Source organism: Fragaria vesca, linkage group LG2 (assembly GCF_000184155.1).
Source record: "Fragaria vesca subsp. vesca linkage group LG2, FraVesHawaii_1.0, whole genome shotgun sequence".
Taxonomy (NCBI): Eukaryota; Viridiplantae; Streptophyta; class Magnoliopsida; order Rosales; family Rosaceae; genus Fragaria; species Fragaria vesca.
In genome coordinates, this window is record NC_020492.1 from 19,283,496 (window position 1) to 19,311,091 (window position 27,596).

The 27,596-nt window shown below is 37.6% G+C and overlaps 5 protein-coding genes across 6 annotated transcripts in view; 3 read left to right on the top strand and 2 right to left on the bottom strand.

Moving 5' to 3' along the window:
• The window catches only part of LOC101309220 (DNA topoisomerase 2-binding protein 1-A-like), a 6,729-nt gene extending 2,524 nt beyond the window's left edge, over positions 1-4,205 (bottom strand). Inside the window, exons 1-10 of the mRNA XM_004292676.1 lie at positions 4,026-4,205; positions 3,897-3,939; positions 3,488-3,609; positions 2,986-3,093; positions 2,453-2,597; positions 1,726-1,809; positions 1,102-1,597; positions 882-1,024; positions 372-730; positions 107-274 (exon numbers count right to left, since the gene is read on the bottom strand). Of these exons, the coding sequence (XP_004292724.1) occupies positions 107-274; positions 372-730; positions 882-1,024; positions 1,102-1,597; positions 1,726-1,809; positions 2,453-2,597; positions 2,986-3,093; positions 3,488-3,609; positions 3,897-3,939; positions 4,026-4,205 (1,848 nt within the window). The remainder of the gene's footprint in view (positions 1-106; positions 275-371; positions 731-881; positions 1,025-1,101; positions 1,598-1,725; positions 1,810-2,452; positions 2,598-2,985; positions 3,094-3,487; positions 3,610-3,896; positions 3,940-4,025) is intronic.
• A 2,073-nt stretch (positions 4,206-6,278) lies between these two features.
• Positions 6,279-11,782, bottom strand: LOC101309510. The gene is made up of 13 exons (XM_004292677.1): positions 11,558-11,782; positions 11,150-11,254; positions 10,963-11,052; positions 10,787-10,863; positions 9,979-10,576; positions 9,656-9,755; positions 9,397-9,506; positions 9,213-9,299; positions 8,550-8,675; positions 7,667-7,801; positions 7,527-7,574; positions 7,240-7,341; positions 6,279-6,994 (listed from the first exon to the last, which is right to left on the bottom strand). The coding sequence occupies exons 1-13, from the start codon at positions 11,780-11,782 to the stop codon at positions 6,533-6,535; spliced, it is 2,265 nt and encodes a 754-aa protein (XP_004292725.1). The 3' UTR covers positions 6,279-6,532.
• A 1,544-nt stretch (positions 11,783-13,326) lies between these two features.
• Positions 13,327-15,429, top strand: LOC101295388 (histone-lysine N-methyltransferase SUVR3-like). Of its 2 annotated transcripts, XM_004290866.1 has the most exons (3): positions 13,327-14,030; positions 14,746-14,940; positions 15,059-15,153. In XM_004290866.1, exons 1-3 carry the CDS (start codon positions 13,400-13,402, stop codon positions 15,061-15,063), a joined length of 831 nt encoding a protein of 276 aa, XP_004290914.1. In that variant the 5' UTR covers positions 13,327-13,399; the 3' UTR covers positions 15,064-15,153. The 2 variants fall into 2 exon arrangements, with proteins under 2 accessions (XP_004290914.1, XP_004290913.1); XM_004290865.1 differs by having other exon boundaries at positions 14,746-15,429.
• A 3,796-nt stretch (positions 15,430-19,225) lies between these two features.
• Positions 19,226-21,552, top strand: LOC101309799. Its single transcript, XM_004292678.1, has 6 exons — positions 19,226-19,717; positions 19,816-19,884; positions 19,999-20,103; positions 20,371-20,490; positions 21,264-21,353; positions 21,436-21,552. Exons 1-6 carry the CDS (start codon positions 19,226-19,228, stop codon positions 21,550-21,552), a joined length of 993 nt encoding a protein of 330 aa, XP_004292726.1.
• Positions 21,553-24,146: 2,594 nt separating this feature from the next.
• LOC101295877 (floral homeotic protein PMADS 2-like) lies at positions 24,147-26,856 on the top strand. Its single transcript, XM_004290867.1, has 7 exons — positions 24,147-24,340; positions 24,453-24,519; positions 25,161-25,222; positions 25,323-25,422; positions 25,538-25,567; positions 25,765-25,809; positions 26,441-26,856. The coding sequence occupies exons 1-7, from the start codon at positions 24,147-24,149 to the stop codon at positions 26,561-26,563; spliced, it is 621 nt and encodes a 206-aa protein (XP_004290915.1). The 3' UTR covers positions 26,564-26,856.
• Positions 26,857-27,596: the final 740 nt, after the last annotated feature.

The following is a 27,596-nucleotide window of genomic DNA, read 5'->3' on the forward strand; positions in this document are numbered from 1 at the left end:
CATTTAGTGATGTGCTGTGTATTAGTTATTCCAAGAACTTCTTAAGATATGACCATGCAAAGCTAAGAACAAAACAAGTAGAATTGCAAGGAAAACGCATGTATACCTCCAAACATGATCGGATCCAGTGACTTGATACATATGTAGTATGAGTAGAGTCCACAGATCTGGGTATCACACCATGACATTCAATAGTGAAGTGAGCCTTCTGCTTTAGATGAGCATCAATTGTCAATCCTCCCCCTTGATTTACCCATTCAATGATTTCACCTCTCTGGCAATCAAAAACCAACATCAGAAGAAAAACAAAATTATATTCATATATAATTGGAAATTTGCAGTTCTAGTTCAGTGTGCATTTAAGAATTTACCCTGTCTTCAGGAAAGGAATCTGAAAAGCGGAAAAGTTTCCCTTTAAATACAGAAGAAGGTTTGCCATTTTGAACACTTGATTCCAGATGTATCTTCTGTTGGCCCCTTGTTTTGTCATGTAACTGGACCTTACTTTTATCCTTTATGACAGGTAGTCTGTTCTTGTCGAATGATCTAACTGCTGCTTTCACGGACCTGTCATCGTCCCTATTTATTTCTGATACCTCTTTTCTATTTTTCTCCAATAAATCCATTCCAGTTGCCACACTCCTATTCCCACATAACTGATCAGAAGGCATCCTCTGATGAATAGTAGAAATTTGCCCTTGAATCATACCACTTGTACCAGTCAGTGCTCCTGGATCAGAACGGATAAACAAAGTTAATAAGGATGTATGCTTGGGGAAAAACAAAACTGATGTCTGAGAGCATGTGAGCTGCTACGCATGACAGAAAATAATAATAATAAATAATAAAAAGGTGCACTTTAAAGATTATAATTAGAAAACCTTTAGGAAGAAGTATATCACAGGCACTATGCTGCTGGAGAACAGGTATCTCTTTCTTCTGGCGATCACAATCTTCAAGCCAGGTGGCTCTAACCACATGAATGACACCACAAGCTGCAAATCCCCGTACCTCCTTCTTTTCACTGGGGAATCATATAAACATGTGAGAGATTGAAACTACTATGCCTTTAGTGTTCTAACATAAAAGAAACAAACTTACATTTCAGAAGGAGTTCCAACTACTATGTGTGTCAACCTATCATTGAATGACATATAACGGGTGCCCCCACCTCTGCGAATAATATTAACCAATCGACGCATTTCAGAAGCTTCAAAACCAACAAGTGATATTCTACATTCTGACAAGTACAGGTCATTTTCTTCAGACTCAGAATCATCAGCAACACAATCTTCAAGGGTCACCTCATATTTTGATTCCAAGGGAGGGACTTTGCTATCCCCCTCTTTACAAAATACAGGGGCACAAGAAGATTTTGGAAGCATGCTTTGTGAAACAGAAGCTTCTAAATCAGAATCTACAATCCCACCACAAGTAGAAGCTGTAAAATTTGAATCTGCAACCACCGATGGCGGTGCAGCTTGCAAGAACCCACTACGATTGCTTTGGCTATTTTGTGAAGCAAAGCAACCCTTTACAATCTTCTTTGAAGATAAAGAATCACCTTGAACTGGAAAGGACTCCTCATTTAGACAAGCTGAAAATCCCAAAAAAAAAGGTGTACAGAGATTTCAGGGTCCACATGTTACACAAATACGCAACAGGATGAAACAATCAAAAGCAGAACTCCATAAATCAAAGGCTACACAAGCAATAAAGCATTACCTCTTCTAGCAATCGATTGATCAAACCATTTCCGAGTTACAATATAAATATAACCCCACTTTTGTGCAACCTTGTACTTGTCACCTTCTGGAGCGTGCAAGCAGTTAAGAACAACAATGTGTGAAGACTCAGATAACACATTAAGTTTGAAAGTCATTGCTGATGCAGACCAAGATGGAAACATGTTCATAAATGGAATTGCAATAACAATGACATGCACACAGAGCAGACAAAAGCTGAAACATCAGAAAGAGAACAGCTAGAACAGATGTAAAAGATATTCCTTCAATACATAAATTGCTTGCCCAGATAAAAACAATTAACAAAAAAATAAAAACAAGGCCTTATAAATAATGCAAAACATGACAACGAAGGTGTGGTATTGGTTTAAATTAATGTAAAGAAATGAAAATCTTAGACAACCCACCAGATATTTAACGGTTTTACTTCATGAAGATGCTTAAAATGCAGGTCTATACTAGAAACTAGAAATATGATTCAGAGTTGTGACTTTATATTACGCACGAAAGGATATATCACAAATCAAATGTGTGCACTTCTTTGTAAGTTCACCAGAATACTGTCCACCATTTTCGATGACAAGTTTTTCAATCTTCTTCCGTTCATCTGAAAAATATGTGCATATTAGCAACAAAATCTTAAGACATATATAACAACATAACAACATACTTCTTACAGAAGATCAATAGATAGATAACTTCAAAACCTGCTGGAATTCTGGTTACGGAGATCATCAAGCCAGAAAACGGAAGAACCCTAAAGGATTCTTGAGGAACAATGCGATGTTCTTTGCAGCATTGATATAACCAATTTATAGTAAGGACGGGCTTCTTCAATGTATATAAAGCCCACTGCATAAGAAGGGGAAAACAATCACTTATCATATATAATATTTATCATAAGAAAGGAGATAAGAAATCTGCCATGACTCGCTATTTTTTTTTCAAATTTACCTTTCCTTAAAATCTAGTGATCCATCAGAACCCTAATATATACATATTTACCGATGATATATAACTCAAAGACGACCTCTAAAGTGAAGAAAGAGAATTCTGCATCTTTAATTCTAGAAGGGACACAAGCATTGAATTTTATGAGATTAGGTATAGTGTGGCATAATACATCAGTTCTTACATTTTGTTATTGGCTGAAATGCACCTAAAACTCAATTTTCAACAAGATTGATGCAGAAAGAAATTAAAAAGTAATATATTGTGAAAGAACAGCACATTTACTTGCCTTGTATTTCGTAGCTAAAACATCCTTTGCAATGACAAAGCTAACATCCAAAGATGTTTTAGTATGTAAAACTCCCCCCATTGACGTTATTAAGTTCCTTATCTTAATCTGCAACACAATTACAAACAAAATCAGTAAACATAGAGAGAGAAGCTCAAGTAGTGCACCCCTATGCTCATGCTGAGATCCTGCTATTCACCTGATTAAACAAGGGAATACTATACCAAAAGAAAGGCCATATATATAGGGAGAGAGAGAGAGAGAGAGAGAGAGAGAGAGAGAGAGAGAGCATGTTTCAAAATCGTGAAAGTAGAAGACAACTGAAAACGAAGTAGAATGAAAAAATTGAAGGAGAAATAGCAGCTATAGAATGATTGAAATTTGATTTAGCAACTATAACTTTAGGTCCAACAATCAAAAAAATAATAATTCAAATGAGTGATCATCAAAGATAAGTAACAGGTGTTACTCCTAATACACGCGCATAGCGCAGGCACAATACCTTTTCATCTGCCTCAAAACCAGAGGCAAGTACATTGACACCATCCAATGCAAGGCAGCAAGTAAAGCCTTGTTTAGGCAGCGACCTGTGCTCGTTCGCGCAAGAAAACACGCATTGAGGACCTGTCAACCATCAGAAAACACAGGCCCAAAGTATCAGCAAATCCCATACTATACGGTGCTGCTTTCACTTAATTGTTCACTTCAAGTTAAACCATTCATATGCTGCTTATGTGTGACGAAATAGACTATGATTGAAATGGTTAGTTTCGTATAGTTTTATTTCCTAATCACTGCAATGGTATAACAATCACAAACCCTAATTCCTAAATTGAAACAAAATCGAAAAGAGGATTTCCAAATTGGCACAACAAACTCGTAAGAAACCAGCGAAATTGGGGAAACCATACCGAGCAGTTGGCAGCCCTTGGCTCTGAGATCCTCAAACTTCTCCTGCAAAACCAAACGAGAATCACAAAGACGAAGCGAAGTTGGGAGCAGAATACGAGAAATTGAGAGAGAGCGGTGGAGTTGCTTACGTGATCGGAGGAAGCGATGACGTGGAAGTCGTCGGGGCCGGTGCGGGAGGGGTCGCAGCAGAGGACGACGTTGGCGCCGTTGAGCTTGAGCGCGTCGTGAAGCGCGTCGAAAATCTCCGGCGGGACGAGCTTCCGCGACATGAAGACGTTGGCGCCCTTAAACGGCGGCGTTTGGAGCATCTTGGGCGGGCACCGCCGTGGAGATTTTGGGAAATTGAGTTGGGGGAATTGAGTGATTTGAAGTTGGAGTGAGTTAGGGTATTGGGGTGTGAGAGCTTTGAGTTGGGGAACAAAAGGAGAGAGAAGAAAATAAAAAGGCGGGAATGTTTAACGGAAATGCCGCCGTAAATAACCTTTTCGGTTTTTCTTTTTTAGTTTTTTCTTTATATCAATTTTTTTTTTTGTGAATTTTACACTAACACTTTGAAGATCTAGTTCGTGAAAAATTTATAGTGACATAATCTAGACTTTGAAAAATACTCTGGTATTGATACCAAATACGAAAATAACAACAAAAGAAAGGGAGTTTCTTACAAGAGAGAAACAAACCAGGAAAGAACAAAGTAGATTTATTGCCGATGTCTCTTCACAGACAAAGAGATTATCGTTTACATAATGAAAACAAGTTCTTATTTTTTAGGAATAGAGACTTTGGATCTTTATTTGCTATTAATATCTACACCAATCTTATTCAGTTTCAATTGAATAAGAGACAATAACTTAAATGTTTTCCTTTTTTTTTCCGACTTCTTCTCTGTTTTCTAACTTTTCTTCAGTATCATATGATTATTGAGTGCCTTTCAAAAAAATATGGTTATTGAGTGCAGCTATTGGGACCTCCAGATTTGCTCAGTATACCTCCACTTGTTTTGACTTATTGGATTACAAATATAACCTCATACAAAATGACAGTAATAAACATTGAATTTCAACAAAAAAAAAATTGTAATCAGATTAATATTCTTCCTTTTTTTTTTGTTCAAGTTAACGATACAAAAACCTGTTTCTGAGTGTAACCGTTGCTCAAAAAACTACTACACCTAATGGAAGAATCTCTATTGACGAAGACATAATCCTCTGTTTTAAAACCTTCAGAGAATGTATCTTTTAAATACTAATATAATTTTTGTTTCGATTCATGATATGTTCTACTTTTTCTTCCTCCTAATTTTCGTTTAGTTTAGGAAACGTCTTCTTGGTATTCTTCTTCCTCGTCTTGTTCTTCTTCTTATGAATGAATCTTCTCCTCGAGGACATGCTTCATGGAGTGGTGGTCGACGAGATTGGCCTTCTTAGGGTTTTTCTTCTAGGTCGAAGGTAATTGGGTGCATATGGATAATATTTTATAGCTTTTTTTTTTTTTACTGGAACAATAATCTGAAACTGTCATCGCTATTCTACAAGAGAAAGGTCTTACTTTAATAGTTATTGTGAATGAATCTTCTCCTTGAGGACTTGCTTCATGGAGTGGTGGTCGACGAGATTGGCCTTCTTGAGGTTTTCTTCTAGGTTAAAAGTTTCTGGGTGCATATCATTAATTTATGTCTTTTATTGTTTTGCAATTGATTGTGAAAACGATTCATGATATGAATAAAAAAAAAAATTTAAATTAGTTGTCATCGAAAAATCGTTCTTACAACTTGATCAAATAATAGAGGTTAATGATATTCTATGCAAAAAATAGTAATCAAGGAATTGAGGTTGACAAAGAGGTTGTCATGAAAAAAGAAAAGAAAAAAGAAATCAAACAATCGAGGTCTAAAAATAGATGTTTGCATGCAAAATGAAAAAAAAATAAAAAAATTAAAATGTGGGAGGCATAGAAAGCAAAGAGTAAGGTATAATGAGTAAATTATTGAAATATATATGAATAACAAACTTAAGGGTTATTTTAAGAAATTTGAAAAAAGGTCTAATAAGCAAATGCTTATTTTTAAAAATAAAAAGGATGTGTAAAGAGACATGAAGATATATTGAGCAAATCTAAAGTCTCAATAACCGCACTCTATGATTATTGCCTAAAAAGGTGTAGTTACGCGTTTCAAGTAATTAGGCAGCGCCAGTCCAGGCGAGTTAACTTGTCTACCTTTTCAAAATCTTGTATGAAACTATGAATGTAGGATGAATTGGTTAATTTCATCGACATGGCTATGCACAGTTAGAAAAAAGCATATGGGTGAATTTCATATGTTACAAGGAACATGGATAATTTTTCTTTTTTTTACCTGCAGGAACATGGATCACTACACACTTGAAGAAATGGATGGAACTACATTGCACAAGAAAATTACAGCTTTTTGCTATCTCTATTTAAATCTGAATCCCTAATCCACAATTAAGCACCATGTAGTAACATTGATAATTACAAAAATGGCAACAATCAGAGTCGCAATGAATGAAGCCAAACCAAAGAAAAAGAAAAGAGCCAAAAAAAGGAAAGAAAAAAATGAAGACTCTGTTACACAAACATTCTTATGTTGTAAACTTCCTAATTAGGCTATATTATGTCAGCTTGACTGCTCAACACTAGGAAGGCCTGTGGATTGGTGGTTTGACTTATGGGGTACACCAGCCGCCTGCTTGAACGACTTTTGTCTTTCCTCACCTTGTTGGGAAGGTAACTTTTCTGGCCGTATCCGAGTTTCATCCAACTCTTGATCTGGCTTCCTCTTTACCTTCTTCTTTATCACTGCACCATCTCCAACCCTCGTGTCATCAGGGGAATTACTTGCACTTCCCTTGAGCTTCTCTTGTTTGAGCCTGTCAAAGCTAGGACCGTTTATTGGACTGGGTATCCTCACAGCTGCTGTTGTACCTGATACAGGTTTATTCCCTGAACCATGACTGCCAGGTTCAGTTGCCAATCTCTCTCGTATATACTGTTGTTGGGGAATTGAACTCCCCTCAACTCGAACAGACTCCTCTACTTTTGGAGTCAACATCTTTTTCCTCCTCATTTTCTCCTGATCCTGAAAGAAATTGTCCACATCAATCAAAATACTTCCAGAGAATTAGATGATATACGCAAAGAGAAAGAGTAGGGACACAAAACAGAAACGGTAAAGGTACATGTACACACAAGTACATCACTTCCTGTACCCATATATATATATGATCAACTTCATCCAAGCAAAAAATTGGAGAGCGTGAATAATTAAAATCAATGTATGAAAATAACTGGGGGTTTTGGATTCAGGATCTAAGCTTTACATACTTTATTTTGGCTGTATCGCTCCCTCCGTCTATCTTTTGCCCGACAAATTGCACTTTTGATGCCATGATTGTCCATGAAACCACTAGGCCACAATCCCGCTAACTGTTCCACATCAAATTATAATCAGGTACCAAACAGTGAGTAGCAACAACAACATTACAAAACACGCCTAAGCAAAGACCTTAGACCAACCCCGATAGATGATAAAATTTTATATATTTCAGTGAGTGGGAAAAGTAAATTCTGAACTGCAAACTCTAAAACATGGAAGAAACTCAGAAAGATACCTCAGCATAGAGCTTTCTTATTTGTGGACCTACATCTTCATCCAGCCCCTGGAACAAGAAATAAGGAGACGAGAATTAAGACGAGCAGAATGGATGGAATGAAAATTTCACGAATGGAAATTGTGAGTTTGAATCAGTACATCAGCATAGAGGTCATAGAGGTCACAAATCTTGTCCTCTAATACGGGATCCATGCTAAACTTTCTTTTAGAGACTTCTTTTGCTCCAGAGGTATCTTGAAAATCATCCGAGGACCCAGCTTGTTGTTCCAAGGCCTGAAAAAAAAAATATATATATATATATATTTGTTTTACATTTGCCTTGCATGCAAAAGTTAATCTTGGATTTCAGACATAATACAAGAACCAGAAGGGAAATAATAAAAAAAAAAAGTAAAGCCCATTATAGTAGAGGACCAAAATATTATTCCAAAGGCAGTAGGATACAAAGGATTTATTGCCCAGCAAACAAAGGAAAGGATTTTCCTGAAAGTTTCAAAATTTTGCGGCAAAGATATGGTAAAAAATGAAGAAAGTGTGAACAAATAGTGTAGGAACGACAAAGACAAGTGGCAACTAGTAAGAGAAAACAAGCTGGGTGATACAGGTGAACCAAGAAATGTACAAAATAAATGCCAGATCCCCTGAAAACAGTATGCAATTTGAATGGCGAAGGCAATATTCAACGTAAATGGAAGAAGGCAACAGAGAGCAACAAAGCAAAATAACAGAACTCTCAAAGGAGAGCAAAAATGATTCCACAAAAAGGCAAAGGGACCACTAGCTGGGACAAATGTCCAGAGCCAAAAACACATTAGCCTTAGAGCTTGAGGAGAAATGCACAATGCAATAGAATAATAGGACACCAAAATTATGACTTCATATAATCCAGATAACAATACAAAACCTGAATGATAATGATATACAAAGGATTATTTCAGTTCCGTTAGACACTGATCACCATTCAAAACCCACCAAAAAAGGCATCACAAAATACCAACCAGCAAGGCTGTGCTACACATACCTTAGACTCCAAGGAGGATGCATTCATCTTAACCATATCGATAACTTCCTTCTTGATCTGTTGAAACCTGTCATCTTTCTCCTTTTTGGCTGATAAACCCATACTGATCATAACCTTTAAGTTTCTCTGCAGCAAAAGTAAAGAGCACGCATATTGGCATCTTAGAAAGAAAGAAAAAGCCTCGATACATAACAACCATGTGACACTAAAAACTTGTATAACCGTATCATGAATGCCTTTACTATGTGTGACATATATTTCCATTGTAACACAAAGATTTGTTTCTCAATAGAGAACATACCTATGATTATCCTTTATAGAAGAAGAGATGCAATTACCACTTAAGGGGTCAAATCAATCTAATATTATTCATGTCAAAGAGAATTGAACACAGAACCCCAAGTCCCTCTTGCAATTTTATGGTTACAAATATTACTCTATAGTAATATCTAAATGACCCAGAAGCTCTTATGCTGGCTTCCATATATAACCAAAGTGAAGGCCAATATATTGATGCTCCATACTTGTCAAATTGCAGTATGAATCCCAGACTAATTAGCATAAGCTTAAGTCGTATGCAATAAACATTGTAAAAATTTAATGAATTAGAAGAGTCCAAGCTTTTTACATTTTAAGAAAAAACAAAGAAACACAGTGTGATACCTTCAATGTCCTGAGTTGTATCAAGTGCCCAAGGCTACTCATAAGCCGATTAAGTAACTCTTTTGATATTTTTCCATGGCTAGCCTGCTGCAAATAAAAGAGCGCGTGTTGAAAAACTTGTGAATAAAAAGCTCTAATAAATCACAGCAGCAAGAGTTCTAATCAAATAAGCTATTGAAAGTACCGCCAGTCTAGCAACTTTAGCAAGCTTCATCTTTATTTCTCTGGGCAATCTCCTTTTAATTGCTTGGGATGAATTATCTCCCTCTGCATTCTCCATAGCAGGTGGTCTTGCTGAGATTGTCATTGCAAACATAATACAAAATTATTAACTAGCCGTGTCCTTATATCAGTATCTATAAGTCTGAAAAAGAAACTGAATAAAAATGCAAATTATCGTCTAGATAAAAGAATAGGATGCAAATCAAATGAATATTTCTTACATTCTGCAACCATCCGTTCCAAATCCCTAATAGCCTTTTCAAGCATTGAACCCTTTGGCCTTACACTAGAACCCTCCTTTCTGTGCACATGTGAAGTTTTCTGCACAATGTAAATTTTCACAATTAAAATTACACTCAATGAGGAAAGTAAAAGCAGGAAATATGCAGATGCATCTAACCTACTGTGTGGTGAAGTATAATTTCTATCTCATCAGACCTACTGTGTGCTCAGCCCACACCTATTGTTACATCTTTCCAGTGACAGCACATTACGTAATGAGGAAAAAAAAAAAAAGATATAGATTCATATCAAAAGTACTCACTGTAGTTGGAACGGAGTACTTCCCGTCAGAGAGATTAAGGTCAGGAATTTGACGGATCCCATTTTTCGCTCTCGCACGAATTGATGATTCCAGTTCATCAGCGTTGCTAGATAGTTTACCAGACTGGATTTTGGTCTGTGAGTAAGCACTTTTATCATGATATTTATGATACGATGTATCAGAGGACCCACTGGCATCTTTAAATCTATTACTTGAGTCCTTAGGAAGCAGGCTTCCTGACTTAGGCTTATCAATATTCTTCACATCCCCTAGCAGTGCAGAAGCATCTCCATCCAGAGCTTTCAAAGGAGAAGGATTGACAACTGTTTTAGAATCAGCAGACTTTTTAGTGGATGAATAACCACTAGCATACAATGGATTCTGAAATTTCACATCTTCACGGTATCCCGTGGTTACAGCAATAGTAGCAGGACCAGATGAGTTCTTTGCAAGCCCAGATGTAATCTTTGCTCCTGCTGTCTTACCTAACTTTGCTTGTTTATTTGGCAGGTGACTGTCATCGTTTTCACCAGGACTCTTTGCCTCTTTTCTTCTCCTTTTCTTTGGTTGCTGGTTAGGTAATGCAGCAGTTGTGTTTCTATGGACAGGGAATAAAACATTAAACTTTAATCAGATAAATACTACAATACCAAAAAATTATGTATGCCTCAAACTGATTGCATTCTCAGGAAAAACCAAGTTCTCCTATGATGTACCAACAACATAAACCCTAACTATCTTCTTTTGAAAATATGGACTTGTTGATTGCCAAAAAAAAATAATGAGAAAAAAGACCGAGGAAACCTACATTCGTTCTAGTTGGCCCCTGTTGACAAAGAATCCGTCATGCTTTATAGCTGAATTATCAACTTCAAAGTATTCATCCTGCATAACACATTGTGAAGAGCACCAATGGAAACAAATTAGCACAGTTGCTAGCCCACTGTATACATGAAAATAAAACCACTAGATAGGGATACCCACCAACTCGGCATCATCAATAAAAGAGTCCTCAGTATCATACTGATCATCATCAGGAATATTTTGATCTTCATCATCACTACTGTCTTTACCCTGTTACAGTAATGATTACATAACACCCCAAGTTACACAAAAGCCGACGAAACTAAGACCCAATAGTCGACATTATTAACACTAGAAGTAATTATACCATATAAAGGCGCTCAATCTTCTCGATCACAGCACTAAAACGATTCGGCCCAGCTTCATCTTTCCCTTCCTCTCCCTCTCCCTCTCCCTCTCCAGAAGGTTGTACCTAGAAAACGCGACGCTCAATTAACGAATAGATAGAAATGCAGATTGTGTATATCACTTAAGCACCAAATCTGATCGATAGCCATATCATGACTCTTAATTCCCTCAACACCTGACACACACTCTCAACGAAAATCTCAATTCAACAATCGTATTCATGCTAATGTAAAATCAGAAGCTGCATTCGAAAACCTCCTAGTTCGAAAAACAAGCCATTACTTGTTCGAGTAAATGAACAAGCCATAAACCAGCTACACAGAGCAAAGTCATCAACAAGCAATTCAATCACAGTGAATAATCTCACCGGAGCTATACGAGACTCGAGGTTAGGGTGAGCGTTGGCGGGAGGCTCGGGAGCAGTGACGGGAGGCAGGGCATTGACCTTGTTAGTGTCCCTAACGAGCTTCTTCCAGGAGACGATGGTGGTCTCGCCGGGGCGGAGCTCGACGGTGAACATTTGGCGGTCGCCGGATTTGAGAACGGAGGTGGAGGGGCGGGAGGAATCGGCGGCGGGGTTGGGGTCGTCCATTATTCTAGGGTGGAATTGGGATCGGAGATTGGATGGGGGGAGAGGGCATTTGAGGTACCAGGTATGCCCTAATTAAGAGAGAGAAAGAAATTAGGGGAATTCGATTGGGCGGGATATAGAGAGAGTGGGAGGGGGGGAATCTTTTTGTGGAAGTTTTTAACTGAAATTGGCTGTGTTTCGAAGACGAGGAAATTTTGGGGAAGAGGATCGGCCGGGTTGTTGCTCTGGCCCGAGTCCGGACCCGGGTTTGTTCTAGGTTAAAGACTTCACAAGATGTGTAGCAAATAGCTTCCTTTGGAATCTAAGTAAACCTTGGCTTCAAAGAGTAGATAACGTTTGCAAGAGGAGGGTGAAATGAGACTATTTATATGTGTCACGTTAAGTATGTTTAACGTTCAAGTTTTGGGTATGTTACTTGTAGAAGGGTAGTGCTATGACAGCTACAATATAAGTTGTGATTCAATTTGGCGATAGTCGATCAGCTTAGTATTTAGTTTAGCTGATGATGTTGAACTTGTCATTGACAATCCTTTCTTCTTCGATCATATACATTCTATAATTTTACATCATCACATGAGAATTTGTCTGCATTTTATGACTACTAGGCATATTTTTTTATTAAATAACTCACACACTTTACATATGTCAATGAGATTTGAACCCATAACGTCGAGAAATTTTAAATACACACCCCTAATCTCTTAATACACACCCCTATTATTTTATGTTTCTATTGAGATTTTATAGGTAAGCTAAATGACCAAAACATACATCTATTATTAAAAAAAAAAAAATACACGCTAGAAGTATTCTTTTCAACGTCTTCTACCCTAAAATAGTCGAAAACACGTATTCTCCCATAACCCAAATTCTTCTTCACAATTCTATTTTGGGGTTTTTTTGGGTTTTTTTTTTTTTGGTTTTTTTTTTTTAGGTTTAACTACCGGTTTACGTTACAACGGTATTTTTTTAACGGGTTTTGTTTAAAGTTTTTTACAAGTATTACAATATTGTCAAGTACTATATCTTTATCAGCTTTAGTTTGATCTTGTAGATCATATTGTGAAATACTGCATTTTTATCATGACATGTTTTATCGAATAATTAGCTATTTATGTTTAATAGCTACTGTACTTCTACACTTGTACTAGTTTGTGAATTTTGAAAACTTGTATTGGTGATTTGGAGTTGGGATATAATAATAATCATTTGATTATAAATTGAACGATGATAACCACAAATTTCTAGCAAAAATTAGACGAAATAATATGTAAAAAGAGGTACCAAATAGTAAATATATATTAATTATATTAAATAACAGAATATTTCATAAATTCAGGACATTTTAGGCAGTTTGGGATGTGTATTAAGTATAATACTGAAATGAAAAACTTGATAGGTGATGTATTAAGTAAAGGGTGTGTATTAAGATATTAGGGGTGTGTATTTAAAATTTCTCCATAACGTCAAAGTTTGAGATCTCATCGTTATACTCTTAAAAAATAATAATAATAATAAAATACCGGAACCACCCACGAATCTGTGTAGACCCTCCCGGAAAAAAAAACGTTAGATATGTCTTTCTGAAGTTTGAAGTCTCCAGTAGAGAAGAAGAAGATGGATATCCATCAAATCCAGTCACCACCATCCAAACGCAACGCCCCTCCTTCCCTCTTCTTCCAGTGCTCAGACCTCATCCTCCCATGGCTAACCCCACAAGAGCTAGCCATAGCATCTCTGACCTGCACCACCCTCCGCAACCTCTCCAACTCCATCACTCTCCGCCGCGCCTCCGACGCTTCCAGATCCCTCGAGCCCCTTCCCATCCCCTTCCGCAACTCCCTCGACCAACACCCTTATGCCTTCTTCCTCTATCAACCCACATCTTCACCTTCTTCTAATCTTGTACGACAGTCCTGGGGTTCTACTCACCAGAATCCAGACACGGAGACAAGAACTGAAACGTCGTCGTTATGTTTTGTCGACGAAACTGGAAACTGCGCGTCTTCTGGGTGTGGATGTGAGGAGACATGTGAGGATGGTTGTCCGTGTGTTGTTGGCTTTGGTGGCTTCGACGGCGTCGTTTTCGAGTGTGGGCCCAGTTGTGGATGCGGGTTAAGTTGTGGGAATCGGGTGACTCAGAGAGGGATTCGGGTTAAGTTGAAGATTGTGAGGGAGAGTAGAAAAGGGTGGGGTTTGTTTGCCGACCAATTCATCCCAAAGGGTCGGTTTGTGTGTGAGTATGCAGGTATTGATCACAACCCTCGTTTTTCGATCCCGTACTTTTGATGTTTTTCTAGTTTAGCACTTGTGTTTTCCAATTGCCCTGGCAACGTTGTTAGGAAAAGTTGTTTTCGAGTTTAGGTTGCTGTTGCGTATGTATGGATCAGTGTCTTCTAGCTTTGGACCTGTGTGAGGACCTGTGTTATTATAGTGTTTAGTTGGGGGTTCTGAATTATGAGGTTTTGTTTGGGGGGTTCTGGTTTGTTGATGTAGTGTTGTTAGATTCATTGTTAGATTCATGAATTGTTGACATGATAGATATTACTTGGTCGGTGGTCTGGAACACATGTGTAATGTGCTATCTTTTCTGTGACCTAAGTAGGATAAGCAACATACCTAATACTCTGCAGTGTTGTTAAAAGAAATAATGCCTTCATGGCTCGACATTTTACCAGACACACAATTAAAACTTACGATGGCAAGGATGAAAGCGTTTCTTACATGAAAAAGAAGCTGTGTCTCTCAATGTGTCTATGCGTGCAGATAGATAGCAATTATTTGTTCCCAAAAGTGGAAAGTGACTATTAGGATGGCTGAAGGAGCACAGTATAGTTGATAAATTGATGAGCACTTGTATACATGGGAATTTGTCTTGTTCTCTCACTCTACGCAAACACATTTATGTGTGCATCCTGCATTATTTGTACGAATGACGTGATTTTATATGTTCTGTGATAAAGGTGAACTATTGACGACCAAGGAATCAAGACTGCGGCAACAAATGTATGATGAACTTTCATCTGGTGGTCACTTCTCCCCTGCTCTTTTGGTTGTGAGGGAGCATCTTCCATCCAAAAAGGCATGTCTGAGACTCAATATTGATGCCACAAGAATTGGAAACGTCTCAAGGTTCATCAATCATTCTTGCGACGGAGGTAATCTATCCACAGCTCTTGTTAGAAGCTCAGGCGCGTTGCTTCCACGTCTTTGCTTTTTTGCTTCAGATGACATAACAAAAGATGAAGAGCTTACGTTTAGCTATGGTGAAACTAGGCTAAACTCCAAGGGTTTGCAGTGCTTTTGTGGAAGCTCTTGCTGTGTAGGTATATTACCCTCAGAGCAGACTTAGTTGCTGCTTTGGGCTGTAGCTCTGGATAAGCTTGCATTCTTTGAAGCATACAGGAGAAGAAGAATCACTGGCAACCCATGAAGGGGCCCTGTAACCCTGTTACACACATATATCTATTTGTTGAATATCTTCTTTGCCTGGATAACTTTTTTGTCTCTATTGCTTTAAGTTCTGCTATCCTGCATTCTTATGTTCTCCAGCTGTTTGGCCTTGCTTTTGGTGCTTCTTGTTCATTTATAGATAATGTGCCTGTTTTTGATATTGGTCTGAAACATTAGTTATCTGCTATTTCACCAAACTAATCTGATAACTTATATACTTGCTCTTTTGATTTGTGGGCATTGATATTTTCTCATGGCAATCTTTCTGTGATTGTTGGCATACATGTTTTTATAGTTTTTTGCACCAAACGTTAGTAATATCTAGTTTAGCTGACATTTAATATTGTTTCACAGATTTCTGGGCAAGACAAGCCTGCACCTAATGTTGCTTCTACAGTAATGCCCACAACCAGTTTTTCTAACAAATTGTGGTCTACCCCTGTACCTATTTACAATTTAGAAAACTTATCAGCAACCTGCAGAGTTTCAGCTTATGCAGAAAATTATCCCTCGGGTGATTTGTTTATTCTGTTCTTTTTGTTTCGTTTGCCTATTTCTTCTCAACTCTTAATGTCTTATTATAAATGTGCTGAGACATTCTTTTTTATTCAGTGCTCACTCCCCCTGGTGTAAGTAACCAATCTAATTGATTACATTGGATTGGCAACAATTTCGAGTATAGTCGAAGAGTTATTGGGGCAACATTGGATACCATTAGTCGCCCTAGGTCACGCCGCTATGATATGAGTAATTCAATTTCCTACCCCTCCTAAATTAAAACAATGAAGCGCACAGATACCAGACTTTTCCTGATAAATTATTAAAACTTAGGTATCTTATGGGTAGTGGATGCTGTATTAAGCTAGTTTGGTCTGTTAGTGTGCGAATTTATAGGTGTACCCAGGTATGTATATTTGCTGTACTTGTTGTACTTTCTATGTTAAGAGTTGGTAAATTGTAGTTGCATTGTGTAAGAGTTCATGCTACCCCTTCAGAAGATTAGACCTTTGGAACTCTTGCATGCAAATTTCTCATATGATTGCTTGTTTCTCTGCATTGTAATCTTTGAATTTAATTTGATCTAATTTACTTCTATTTTTAGATTAAATTTTGGCTGTGAGAGTGATGCACTAAGAAATTAGTCAACCTGTGAGAAGTTGTTTGTCTGCTCTATTGTGCAGCTTTCTATATGTACCCATGTTGTTCCAATATCTATTCTCATTGTGTAGGTTCCCTTTCTGTTTATTCTCTGAATATGATTTTTATTTTTATATTTTTGGGAGAAGGGGGGCTTATGTATCGGATCTGACTGTAATCTAGCATAATCCTAGCCGACTCCCCTACATTCCTCACCAGTTGGCCATTCTCTAGACTTTTGTGTATAGAATCACTAGCTGAGTTGAATTGTTTAGCAATTTACTCATGGGTGACCTGGTTTGACATCTCTCTAATTGGTTTGTGAAATGTAAAGATTTGTTTTTTTTTCTTTTTTTTTTTTTCTTAACAGATAGTTTGCAATCCAGAGAACAAATGTTGATCAGAAAGGAAAACAACAAACAAAAAAATGAATGCAGTATACATTAAGTTGTTATTGATCAACTAATATTGATGTTGCTATGATGGAGGAGTGTTGAAAAGAAGTGTGAGCTTTATCACACACCGTTGGTAAAGTACCAACTACTGGGTACTGTGGTGGATGGGTGCATAGGTTATTGGATATTAGAAGTCGTGCATTTTAAATGATGTCGATAAAGCTTTCAGTGGGAGCAGTAAGGCTTTAAAAGATTGATGTGCTATGCTGTAAAAGAATTCATCCAGAGAGTCAAGAGATCTTTTATTTTTGGACAGTTAAATCTGGGGTATATTAAGATCATAGTCTTTGAGGATAGAGAAACAAGAGGGGTTACAGGACGGGTAGAATGCGATTTTAACCTTGCCACTTGATTGTAAGTGACTTTTGCCTTATGTGCTCAAGTCTCCGTTGTGAGTAATGATGTTAGAATATGTTTTAAGATATTATATTACATTAATGTTTAATTTAGTACAACCTCATATTTTCATGTCTTTTTAGCCTTGCTTGGTCTTTTTTTCTTTTTCTTTTTCTTTTTCTTTTTCCTGTCTTTGGCAGCCTGATGGCTCACTGCTTTTGATTAACAAAGTGGCCCTCGCCTGTTCACTAGGTATCAAGGATTTTGTGGTCACCCATCATTGGATTTAACATCAAGGGCTTGAAATTGCATGCATGGATTTTGAGTTTTTCAATTCAACCCTTTATGTTATATCCAAAGATGGGTGACCACAAGATTCATGGATTACTTCAGCGCCGTGGCGCTTGGTACTCGAACATGCCCTTGCATAACTTCCTGAAGTGTGTCTCATACAACCGGCTCTTTTTCCCGAATTTACTCTTAGCCACGGTCAGTGCTGACTAGGGAAACCCTGTCATTCAATAATACTGTCATTTAGAAATATTGTCTTACGTTTTAACAGTGCTCTCAATACCCATATTTTTGGACCAAATTAGCTAATGTGGTCATTAATGAGTGTTTCTAGATCCACTGATCCACATACAGCATAGTGTGGCCATCTAAAATGCTTCAGAAGAAGGTTTGATTTACCGTAATTTTCTTTCCTCTTTTCCTGACTGTAACCAGTAAATATGTCCCAGCTCTCTCGGAAGTTTGATCTAGCTGCTTTATTTGGAAATATCAGATTTGGCATTACTTAAAATGACATTATTGTCATCTGTTTGCATGTGCAGTTGCTCGTCTCACCTCCATGCATTCAAATATGCTTTGTTACACTAGAGTGGTATAGGACAGGAGTCTCATATGGATGAGATAAAAATCTGTTGGATACAATTCCCATCTTGCAATTCGCCCAAGCTTATTGTTAAGCTTTATGCTAGGTTGTTCTGATGGTTTGAGGGGTTGCGGGTGTGATAGGACAGTCTCACCACCCCTCTTATAAGAAGGAACGACAAGAGATGGGAATCCTCAAGTAGTTACATACTTGAATTAGTCTTATGTTACTAGTTTGCACTGTTCTTCAACGACCTCTACTTTCATTTCTAGCTTGGAATTGGTTGTCTTGGGTCACAGGCGACACAATTTGTATGATTTTTCAACTTGGTTCTATACTTTTTGGGATTAGTGTGGCTTTACCTTCTGAAAGAGTTTGATTGCTCATGACCAGTTTTTTGTATGAAATCTTGAATGCGTACTGGCGCATATATGTTGAATGAATCAATCTTTTTGGGAAATTATATTTCTTGTAGAAAAGTAAAAAATTGATTGAAGTATTTTTGTTTTTGTGCTTCATCTCCTCTCACTTGCGAACGTGCGAGCAAGAGAACCTGTTATCATCACTAAACTTTGTGTGAAACTTGATGGTGCAGGTTCTTCGTGACGAATCTATATTGATATTTAAACTCATGACGTTAAAATTGTTAGTTAACCACCTTAATTAACCACATCACGGCTCACCGACACTACATTAGGCATATCTAACATGGCCACCACCTATGGTATCAATGCTGATTTTTCAAAATAGAATATCAATCCTAATTCAATTTACATATTAATTGGTGGATTTTCTTCATTCAAAATCAAACTATATAATATCCCAACACCGTTTGGTACGATGACACAGTCTCATATTCATGAGTTGAAAGTCTTGAACGACACACGAGACACCAGTTGTAGTAATTGAGTTGTTTATCCGATCAAAACAAAAAATCATACTAAGATGACTCTCCAAATTCAAATCTTGCATTATCATTAACGTAAAATCTGTTTAAAATTCGGTCAACTCATAGAATGAATAAATTCTCAAAAAAATAAAAAATAATCTCAACGATTAAATTTTCTTCCAAAAATAATTTTATTGCTTTGTGAATTTTCAATGTCTTGACGGTTATAATGGATAGCGCGCGCTGACTAGTGTTGAGCTCACTCCTCTCAGTTGCTCAAATCCAAAACCCTCAAAGCCATGAGAGCCACCGCTCTCTTCCTCTCTCCGCCGCCGCTCTTCACCTCCCACAAGCCTCTCTCCTCACCCACCACCGCCCCTCTCCTCCTCCACTCTTCCCTCCCCCTCCCTCTCCGCTCCCTCAAACCCAACCCCACCCTCAGCCGCCCGTCCTTCCTCGTCCGCGCCGACGACGCCGACGCCGACGGAGGCGGCCCCGACGACTACGACATGGACGACGACGAGCTCGAGGAGGTCGACAACAAGAAGGACTTCGACATCGAATACGACCCCCTCGCCGCCGCGGCTGCCGCCGTCGCCGCCGCCAACGGCGATGTCGACATCGCCATGGTGCAGAGCAAGAGCTTCGTCCATACGCAGGGATGGGACTCCGAGATGGTGGTGGATTATCGGATCAACGAGGACGAGTTTCACAAGATAAGCTTGCTCGATTGTGATTTCTTTATCAGGAAACCGCCGGACCCCGATAACGACGTCTTCGATTTCCGAGAGGTCTGCAAATTTTCACGTTCAATTTTGAATTTCCGGATTAAATTGCTTTAAATTTTGAAGCTTTATGATTGATTTTGGTATATAATTTTTGAATTTAGATGTATGTTACTCCTCCGGATACAGATGTTTATGCCATTCCTAAGGTTTTAGCTCCAATGCCTGACAAGGTACTACTCTAGAATTGTGCAGTTGATATCGAGGTATTAAGATTTAGGGTCAGTTTAGTATGGTTGATTAGTGATGCTTAATTTGTTTACCCTTTGTTTCGCCGCAAATGTCAGTACATTCGATGTGCCAAGAGTGAATATGCATCCTACAATGTGACTGAACCGCCGATTGATGCTCCTAGAGATCCATTGTACAAGACCGAGAGGGACATTCTGAAGGTATGAGAGGACTGTATGTTTCTTTATTGTTTTGTTGGGCTATGAAATGGGAAGGATTGAGCTGTATTTTGATTCCTTGAGAATGGTTCTCATTTCTCATTGTAGCGTTAAAAGGTAACAACCATAGTAAACACAGTTGGTTTCTTTTTCAATATTTATAATTTTGAGTATCCAAGTGGATTGGTGTTCTTAATTTTCTGTTTTCTTTGTATATGGGTGTCTCTTTCCAGCAATTGTATCACCCACTAGGCTGCTTTTCTGTTACAGGTTTATTTGACAAAGCACTACAGAAACCGGCGCTTGGGAGACCCTGATTTTGTACTGGATTTTGAAGAGATTTATGTAATTGATTCCAAGACAAAGTCTATTAGCAGAGCGAAAGTTCTGGTGAGAGTTCTACTCTTCATGTTTTGCTTTCAAAATTGAAATTCGACAGGTTATGTCCTAAGGTTGCTTTCTAAATTTAATAGTTTTAGGGAGCCTTATCAGGTCAAATGAAATATAGTTTTTGTGATGTGAGTTTGATAAAAATAAAAAATAAAGAACATAACAGCATTGCCTATAATGCTTGTGCGAGAGTTGACTTAATTGTTGGAGTTTTTGGTTTAGATCCGTATAAGTTGAAATTTTTATGAATACATGGATATTTTTGGTGTGTCTTCAAATTGACTACACCAAATGGAGTTTAGAGTTAAGGACTTAAGGTCAAAAATATTATTATGTAAATAGCTGTTATTGTATAATAGTTGCCGCTACACTGTTGTATGATTTAGTGAGAAAATCATCATAGAATCTGATTTACTGATGGTGTGTGCACTGCATGTGTTGCTTCATTCTATTTGCCTTGTGGAATTGCTTCACTTGACTATGAATTAAACTTTGATATTGCCAACTTGCATATGACTTTTCTTTCTTATCTTTTGACCTGCTTAAATTTCATTAGATCTAGATGAGCCAACCTATGAGACTGGAACCAGTTCTGTACAACTTCTTAGTTGGCGGTGGAGAACTCTGGCAGGATATTGTTTACATTATTAATGCTTGGATGTATTCACAAGTTAAAATTGCACCGAGTACCATAAGAAGTTTTACAGAGATAGTTAAGATACATGTCTACTCAGAAGTTCGCTTTTTAAGCTGGCTTGTTGTGGCTTCTATAGGTCACTGTTCCAGGGGGAAAAACAAGAGATAGAAGACATGATCTGCTTGTAATACGTGACAATGGCAACACCTTCAGAATAGTTCATGGGGTAACCCACTCTAATACAACTGTATTTCTTTAAATAAACTTCATTTACTAATTATCTGATTTCCTGTCTTGTATCCTTTCAGAGTGAAAAAGATGATCCCACCACAGTGATAGAGAGGGAAGAGTGGAATAAGACCAGAAAGGACATGGAGAGACATCTTAGCAAGCTACGAGATTTCCCGGTTTCAAATTGGTTCTAGTTGACCAAGTTCAAAGATTAGAACATGAAAAATTAAAGAATCTGCAAATCGAGTGATGTTGAGATTGGCTAAAAGCTCAGTATCAAGATGTCCTTGCGGCTGATATATTATGAAGCACTTGATGTGCTCACATTTTTGTAAATTATGTAGAATTGATGAGCTGGTTCTGAATTATCCAAGTCTCTTGGTGCTTACTGCGTCGAGAGTTCGAGAGTTCGAGTTTGTATCAATTTTCCATGTGTTAAAACAGACCAAGACCTGATGACAGTTTAACTCGATCTCCTGGTTAGAGACTAGCTTAATTGAGGAGGCTACTCAGGAGAAAGGATGGGTAACAGCCTATACAGGACTAATGTGGTAACTTGGTAACCCCTTATTGTATGCTTAAACTGAAATTTCATATCAGCCGCGCAAAGATGAAGTACGTCATGCATGTCGTTGAACCTGTTCCTCGATTTGCACAAGACCAAAGCTCCCCGAGGCGGCGGCCGGTTCGACAAGTACATCGGCCTCGCCGTCTCCGTCTCCACTTTTACAAAGGGGCCATTTCCTAATGAAGCTCTGTTTGATCTTGCTGTGTGAGCCTACGCTTTGGGACAAACAGATTACAGATGGCCAGGGGAACAAGATTTTATGGGGAGCTAATTTAATTAGGTGATCGAGTCTACATTTCTTGGAGAGTGAAGCGCTCATTGTCTTCATATATGGCTTTGTAAATTAAATTCATGCAGCAGGTGATGAACACCTTTGTGAAAGATTGAGGTATGATTCTACACCCGTGCTAAACCCGAGCATCACACGAACCATGTTACCAAGTTGGTTGTAACTGATGATTGCGTCAATGTCCAAGGGGAAGGTTTGCTCCATCCTAACGTTAAAGGGAATTCCCAGGAAATCTGTTCAACATATGAACATATATATATATATATATATATATATATATATATATATATATATATATATATATGACTAACAAAATGAAGAGGGTGAGAAGAGTTTGGAGCTGTATCAAACAATGTGAACATTGACCGTGTCTTCCTTCATGCGAGAAAATACTACAAATGAAAGCATGAATTTTCTTAGGCAACAAGAGGTAGTCTAGAGCCAAAGAGGTCAAGTTGGAAGCTTGGAGAGCATACAAAGTGAAGGCATTGACGCATTGTGGCAAACATCTGGAGCTTGTGACCATGATTATTGCATCTTAATTATGTGAAATTAGCTTGAAAAGTATGTAATATGTATCCTTGACTCTCAACTAGATGCTTTATAATTATATGAACCTTAAATGACTTGATGTTGTCAATAAACCATCTTCGAGTCACATTCTACTTGTTAAACCTTTGTTCTTATCTTGAATCAAGTTATCATTCTAAAGCTAACACTTCTACATATATGTAACGGGGACAAGAGGGAAGTCGATAGCAAGTTAGCAACCGCGGTATAAATAGATTTAGCAAGGCCTGTCTGGAGTTCTGCATCAAACAACACAACACTTTCTAGTCTTCAAGCTGACCATGACACCATATATGTATGCCAGTGCGCATTTCGTAAAAATTGTATATCCATCAGTTAGAATTGTCCAAGCTATGAAAGATCATCACGTACTGGCTTGAGGGCCAGATATGATCATAGACCATACTTTTGTTCAAACGATGTGATAATATCGAAAATTCTTCAGTCTACCGGGTGGGTTTTCACGAATGTGCCATGATAATATATAGATTTTACTAGCTTCTCTAGGAATATAGAAAATTGAAAGACAAAAATTTCCGATGCATGATAAAGTTCACAGCAGTTTGGCGTGTGCTATATTGTCAAAATCAAATCAATTAAATCGGGAAAAGTGTCCTCTCAGAATTAAAATACAACCATGATCAAACTTAATTTGATCGACCTTTGCAAAGGTTACTATTTACTCAAGCCACAAATTTGTACGTAATACTTTCACAGATCTCAATTCACAAGTTTCAATTCATAAATAGTGACCTAGCTAGCTTAGAAAGATCGAAGATCATAGACCATATTCCTCCGTGGTGATAGGTGACCTTGATGGCTCTTTGACTTTTGTAGGTATGCATCAGATTCTTTTCTTTGTTTTCAGGTCACACAAAACTTCCTCCGTCTACTTCTTTGTTCCCTTTCCTTTACAATCTAAAACCCCATCATTAACAACACGAATTGATTTGATTTGATTTGATGGTTAAGATCTAAGATTTGATTATGGTCCAGATTTAGATCCATCAAAATGAAACCCTAGCCTCTAATTAAGCCTATATTAATGAAACCCTAGAAGAAACATTGTAGTTAATCGGTCCCACTTGCAAGCTGCAACAAAGAAGAAGGAAAAATAAAAATTACAAAGAAAGGCAGTTGGCTTGGGGTTGTCACCAATCACATAAACAAGCCCTTCACTTCTGTGCACTTCGAAAGTGGTTTTACCCCAAACCCAGAATAGGAAATGGTTAAAAATATTGAACCTTCTGCTTTTATGTCATCTCTCCTCTCAAGACTCTTATTCATTTTAAAAACTAAAGCAAGAAAGAGGAAAGAGAGAGGGAGAGAGAGAGAGAGAGAGACAGTGTTCATAAGAGAAAATGGGAAGGGGTAAGATTGAGATCAAGAGGATTGAGAACTCAAGCAACAGGCAGGTGACCTATTCTAAGAGAAGGAATGGGATCATCAAGAAAGCCAAGGAAATCACTGTTCTTTGTGATGCCAAGGTTTCTCTTATTATCATTAATCCTAGCTCTGGGAAAATGTCTGAGTACTGCAGCGGCTCTCAAGAAACGTATGGAGCTACTGTTGCTGCATGTTTATAATTCCTTCTGATTTTTTTAGGGTTTGTTTCTCCGTTTTTGAGATTTATCAGAAATTAAATTGTTTTTCTTGGTGTGATGAAGGTTGCTGGAAATCTTAAGCAGATACCATTCACAAACTGGGTTGAGGTTGTGGGATACCAAGCATGAGGTTTCATAATTTCTCTCTCTATATTCCAAATATTCTGTTATTTTATATTATTTTATATTTTGCTAAAAGTATGATAAGAACCATGAAGTGGGATTTGTATGAACAGATCTACAAATAGGATCAAGTACTACTCCCCTGGGTTTGCTTCTTTCTTGCTAAGCTCTCTGTAGTTATGTTTGTTTATTAATTCTTGTCAATTTATTGACTGGAAGTATATGAAAGGTAACATCTTTATACAGATCTGGTAATAAAATGAGATTTCCCTCCCTTCCTCTTCTTTGCAAAAAATTGGAATAACTGATAGATCATAGATCTCTGTGTTAGGTTATAACATTAACAAAGCCTCTTTTTCTTGATCAACTCTATGTCTCTCGCATCTCTTTTTATTTACCTGATGGTTTCTCGACTGCTTCACACTTTTTTTTTGTTGGAAACCCTGCTTCACACTTAGTATCTTCTAACGTTAACAGATCTGCATCTGAATACAGACCCTTATATGGCCTTCATCTGTATTTTCTTAAATAGTAATAATTAATAATAAATGACAAAGTAAAATTCATATTTTGTTTTGGTTAATTTGGTCTATTATTAAGTTACTGCATATTGTGAGATTTTGAAACAATGTATGATAAATGACGCAGAACGTTTCCAATGAATTGGATAGAATCAAGAAGGAAAATGACAACATGCAAGTCCATCTCAGGTAGACTAAAGATATCTCGATCTATCTCTCATTTAGATGATAAACCTTAGTTTGACATTCTTACATAAGCATATATATGAATTGATATATGTTCGTGTAGGCATCTTAACGGGGAGGACATAACATCCATGAACCACATTGAGCTGGGGGACTTGGAGAAATCACTCGAGAACGGCCTTACTGCTGTCAGAGACAAGAAGGCAAGCGATCGATGATCTCGATCAAATCTTGTTGAAATGAAATTACTTAGTTCTGTTGAGAGATTATTTCAATCTGCTAATGAGGTTAATCTTGTTTTCTTTTTGTTTGTCGCAGACAGAGGTCGCCCAGAGGCATAGAGACAGTGTACGTATCATAGTAACACTGGAAACCTAATAATCGACTTGTTAGATTTACTTTATATTTTTAGTGTTCGAAAATATATACATGTAATGCATATGCTATCATGTAGACATGTAATTAGTTTGCTTCAATGGTTATTTACTATCTTATATTTTTGGATGGAACACCAACGTACTAATGGAACACCAACTACTGCGCAGTACAAAGCTGTGGAGGCCGAGCATGATCGCCTCAATTATGAGCTGGTAAGTTCACTGTTCATTCCAGCTGTTAAGTGTTCGTATATTCTTGTTGGGTCTTTAACTTCTATTATTGCAACCTGAATAATTAGCTTCCTCAGCCACTGCTGATTCGTTTAGTTTCTGGTGTGTGTACCAATAGTTGTAGAATGAATTAAAGTAACGAATAGTGGATCAATATATAATACCTATAAAGAGTTTTGAACTATGTATGCAAGCACAAAACAATAAAAGTTGCATATAACATGTATACCAAGTTCCGGATTCCTGTGAGTCCGTGACCAGGTGAACCATGAGAATCCAAGTCATAGAGAATGTTACATATAAACAACATACTGTTTTTATTGATTTAAGAATTTCTTAGTGTGTAAACGAGGATATATAGACCTTATCAATATCTTAACTGAAGTTTTATTTTTTTTATACGATATCTTAACTGAAGTTGAAAGTAGCTAACTAGGTTGCATTGTCAATTAATTGCGATATATTGATATTGCATATATATAGGATGATGCATGCATGTATAGAGAAAATATTGTAAGTTTGCAGTCGAAAGTGTTCCTAATCTGTTCGAATTATTGTAGTTATATTTGTGGGTAATATGGTTTAATTAAATTTGTCGTGATGGGTTTTGCAGCACAAACAGACGATAAAAACTGAAGACAATAACTTGAGGGACATAGAGTATCAACAGAGGATGTCCCATATGTCATTCTTCAGGCTCCAGCCTATTCAGCCTAATCTCCACCACGACTGCTAAAAAGAGTGGAAGTTATTTCGATCATCAAGAACTAATATGCTTTATATCGATCAGTTCAGTTAAATTTCATGGTTTGTAACATTATCCAGTGCACTTAGTGGTTAACTACTTAATCTTCTTAATTATGACTAATTAGTTATTAGTGATGATCGAAGAACTTGTAATAATATTGATCGAGGTGTGTCTGAACTACATTCGACATACTATCACTCTGATCTTGTTAGGCACCTGTGCTTGCTAGTACTTCTACTGCACTTTATATATATGTGCGTTAATAGCCGAGTATGTTTCTCATTTTTCAGAAGTATGTAACAGTGGAACTATATATTGATCGAGGTGCTGAAAGCCTTAACGAGCCTATCGCAAACATGGGATGATATGGCCGCAAAGAAATCCAACGTACATATGAAACTTCTTTAATCTCTAGTGTGCAGTCTCGCTAGCCCGGCCTTCAGCATTGTAGGATCGAGTTCAAATACTTGAAATAAATTTCAAAACGTACTTCTCTCTCATTTCCTACCGTGGTTGTTTACCGGCCACTATATTATAGAGAGGCATACATGGAAAACCCAGGCTGCTACAAAGACCAAGGGCTTAAAGACTTCTGTTTCTTAATGGAGATAAGTCTCATCACTAGCTATCTAAACCAAACAGTGTACTTTTACTCGAGCTACAAACTTAACTACCCTTTTACCGATCCCAATTCACTCAACTTTACCAAATCTAGGGACTATAGACCAAATCTCAGTAGTACTCGTCCCGCATGTGATCGATGACCTCGACTGTTTTATTCTCTTCACGGCATCGTATTCGTTTCTTTGTATTCCTTCAAGTCACATAGAACCTACCTTATCTCCTTCTTTGTTCCCTCTCAGAAACCCATCATTATATGGTTGAGGAAAACCATAATCTGATTTTGCTTTCACGTCCGGTTTAGATCTAAAGCTAGCTTGATTTGATTACTATCCACACTTTAGCTCCATGTCTACAAACCCTAGACAAGACCCTCACAGACTCCAAGCCCCCAAATCAC

Bases quoted from the DNA above. Each gene is read 5' to 3' on its own strand.
- LOC101309510 (XM_004292677.1), bottom strand. From the start codon at position 11,782: ATGGACGACCCCAACCCCGCCGCCGATTCCTCCCGCCCCTCCACCTCC. The intron at 11,053-11,149 runs GTATAATTACTT...TTACTGTAACAG, and splicing joins AGATTGAGCGCCTTTATATG to GGTAAAGACAGTAGTGATGA. The intron at 7,342-7,526 runs GTATCTTTCTGA...GATGTGGAACAG, and splicing joins TAAGAAAGCTCTATGCTGAG to TTAGCGGGATTGTGGCCTAG.
- LOC101309799 (XM_004292678.1), top strand. From the start codon at position 19,226: ATGAGAGCCACCGCTCTCTTCCTCTCTCCGCCGCCGCTCTTCACCTCC. The intron at 19,718-19,815 runs GTCTGCAAATTT...TTTTGAATTTAG, and splicing joins ACGTCTTCGATTTCCGAGAG to ATGTATGTTACTCCTCCGGA. The intron at 21,354-21,435 runs GTAACCCACTCT...GTATCCTTTCAG, and splicing joins CCTTCAGAATAGTTCATGGG to AGTGAAAAAGATGATCCCAC.
- LOC101295877 (XM_004290867.1), top strand. From the start codon at position 24,147: ATGGGAAGGGGTAAGATTGAGATCAAGAGGATTGAGAACTCAAGCAAC. The intron at 25,223-25,322 runs GTAGACTAAAGA...ATGTTCGTGTAG, and splicing joins AACATGCAAGTCCATCTCAG to GCATCTTAACGGGGAGGACA. The intron at 25,810-26,440 runs GTAAGTTCACTG...TGGGTTTTGCAG, and splicing joins ATCGCCTCAATTATGAGCTG to CACAAACAGACGATAAAAAC.
- LOC101295388 (XM_004290865.1), top strand. From the start codon at position 13,400: ATGGATATCCATCAAATCCAGTCACCACCATCCAAACGCAACGCCCCT. The intron at 14,031-14,745 runs GTATTGATCACA...TCTGTGATAAAG, and splicing joins GTTTGTGTGTGAGTATGCAG to GTGAACTATTGACGACCAAG.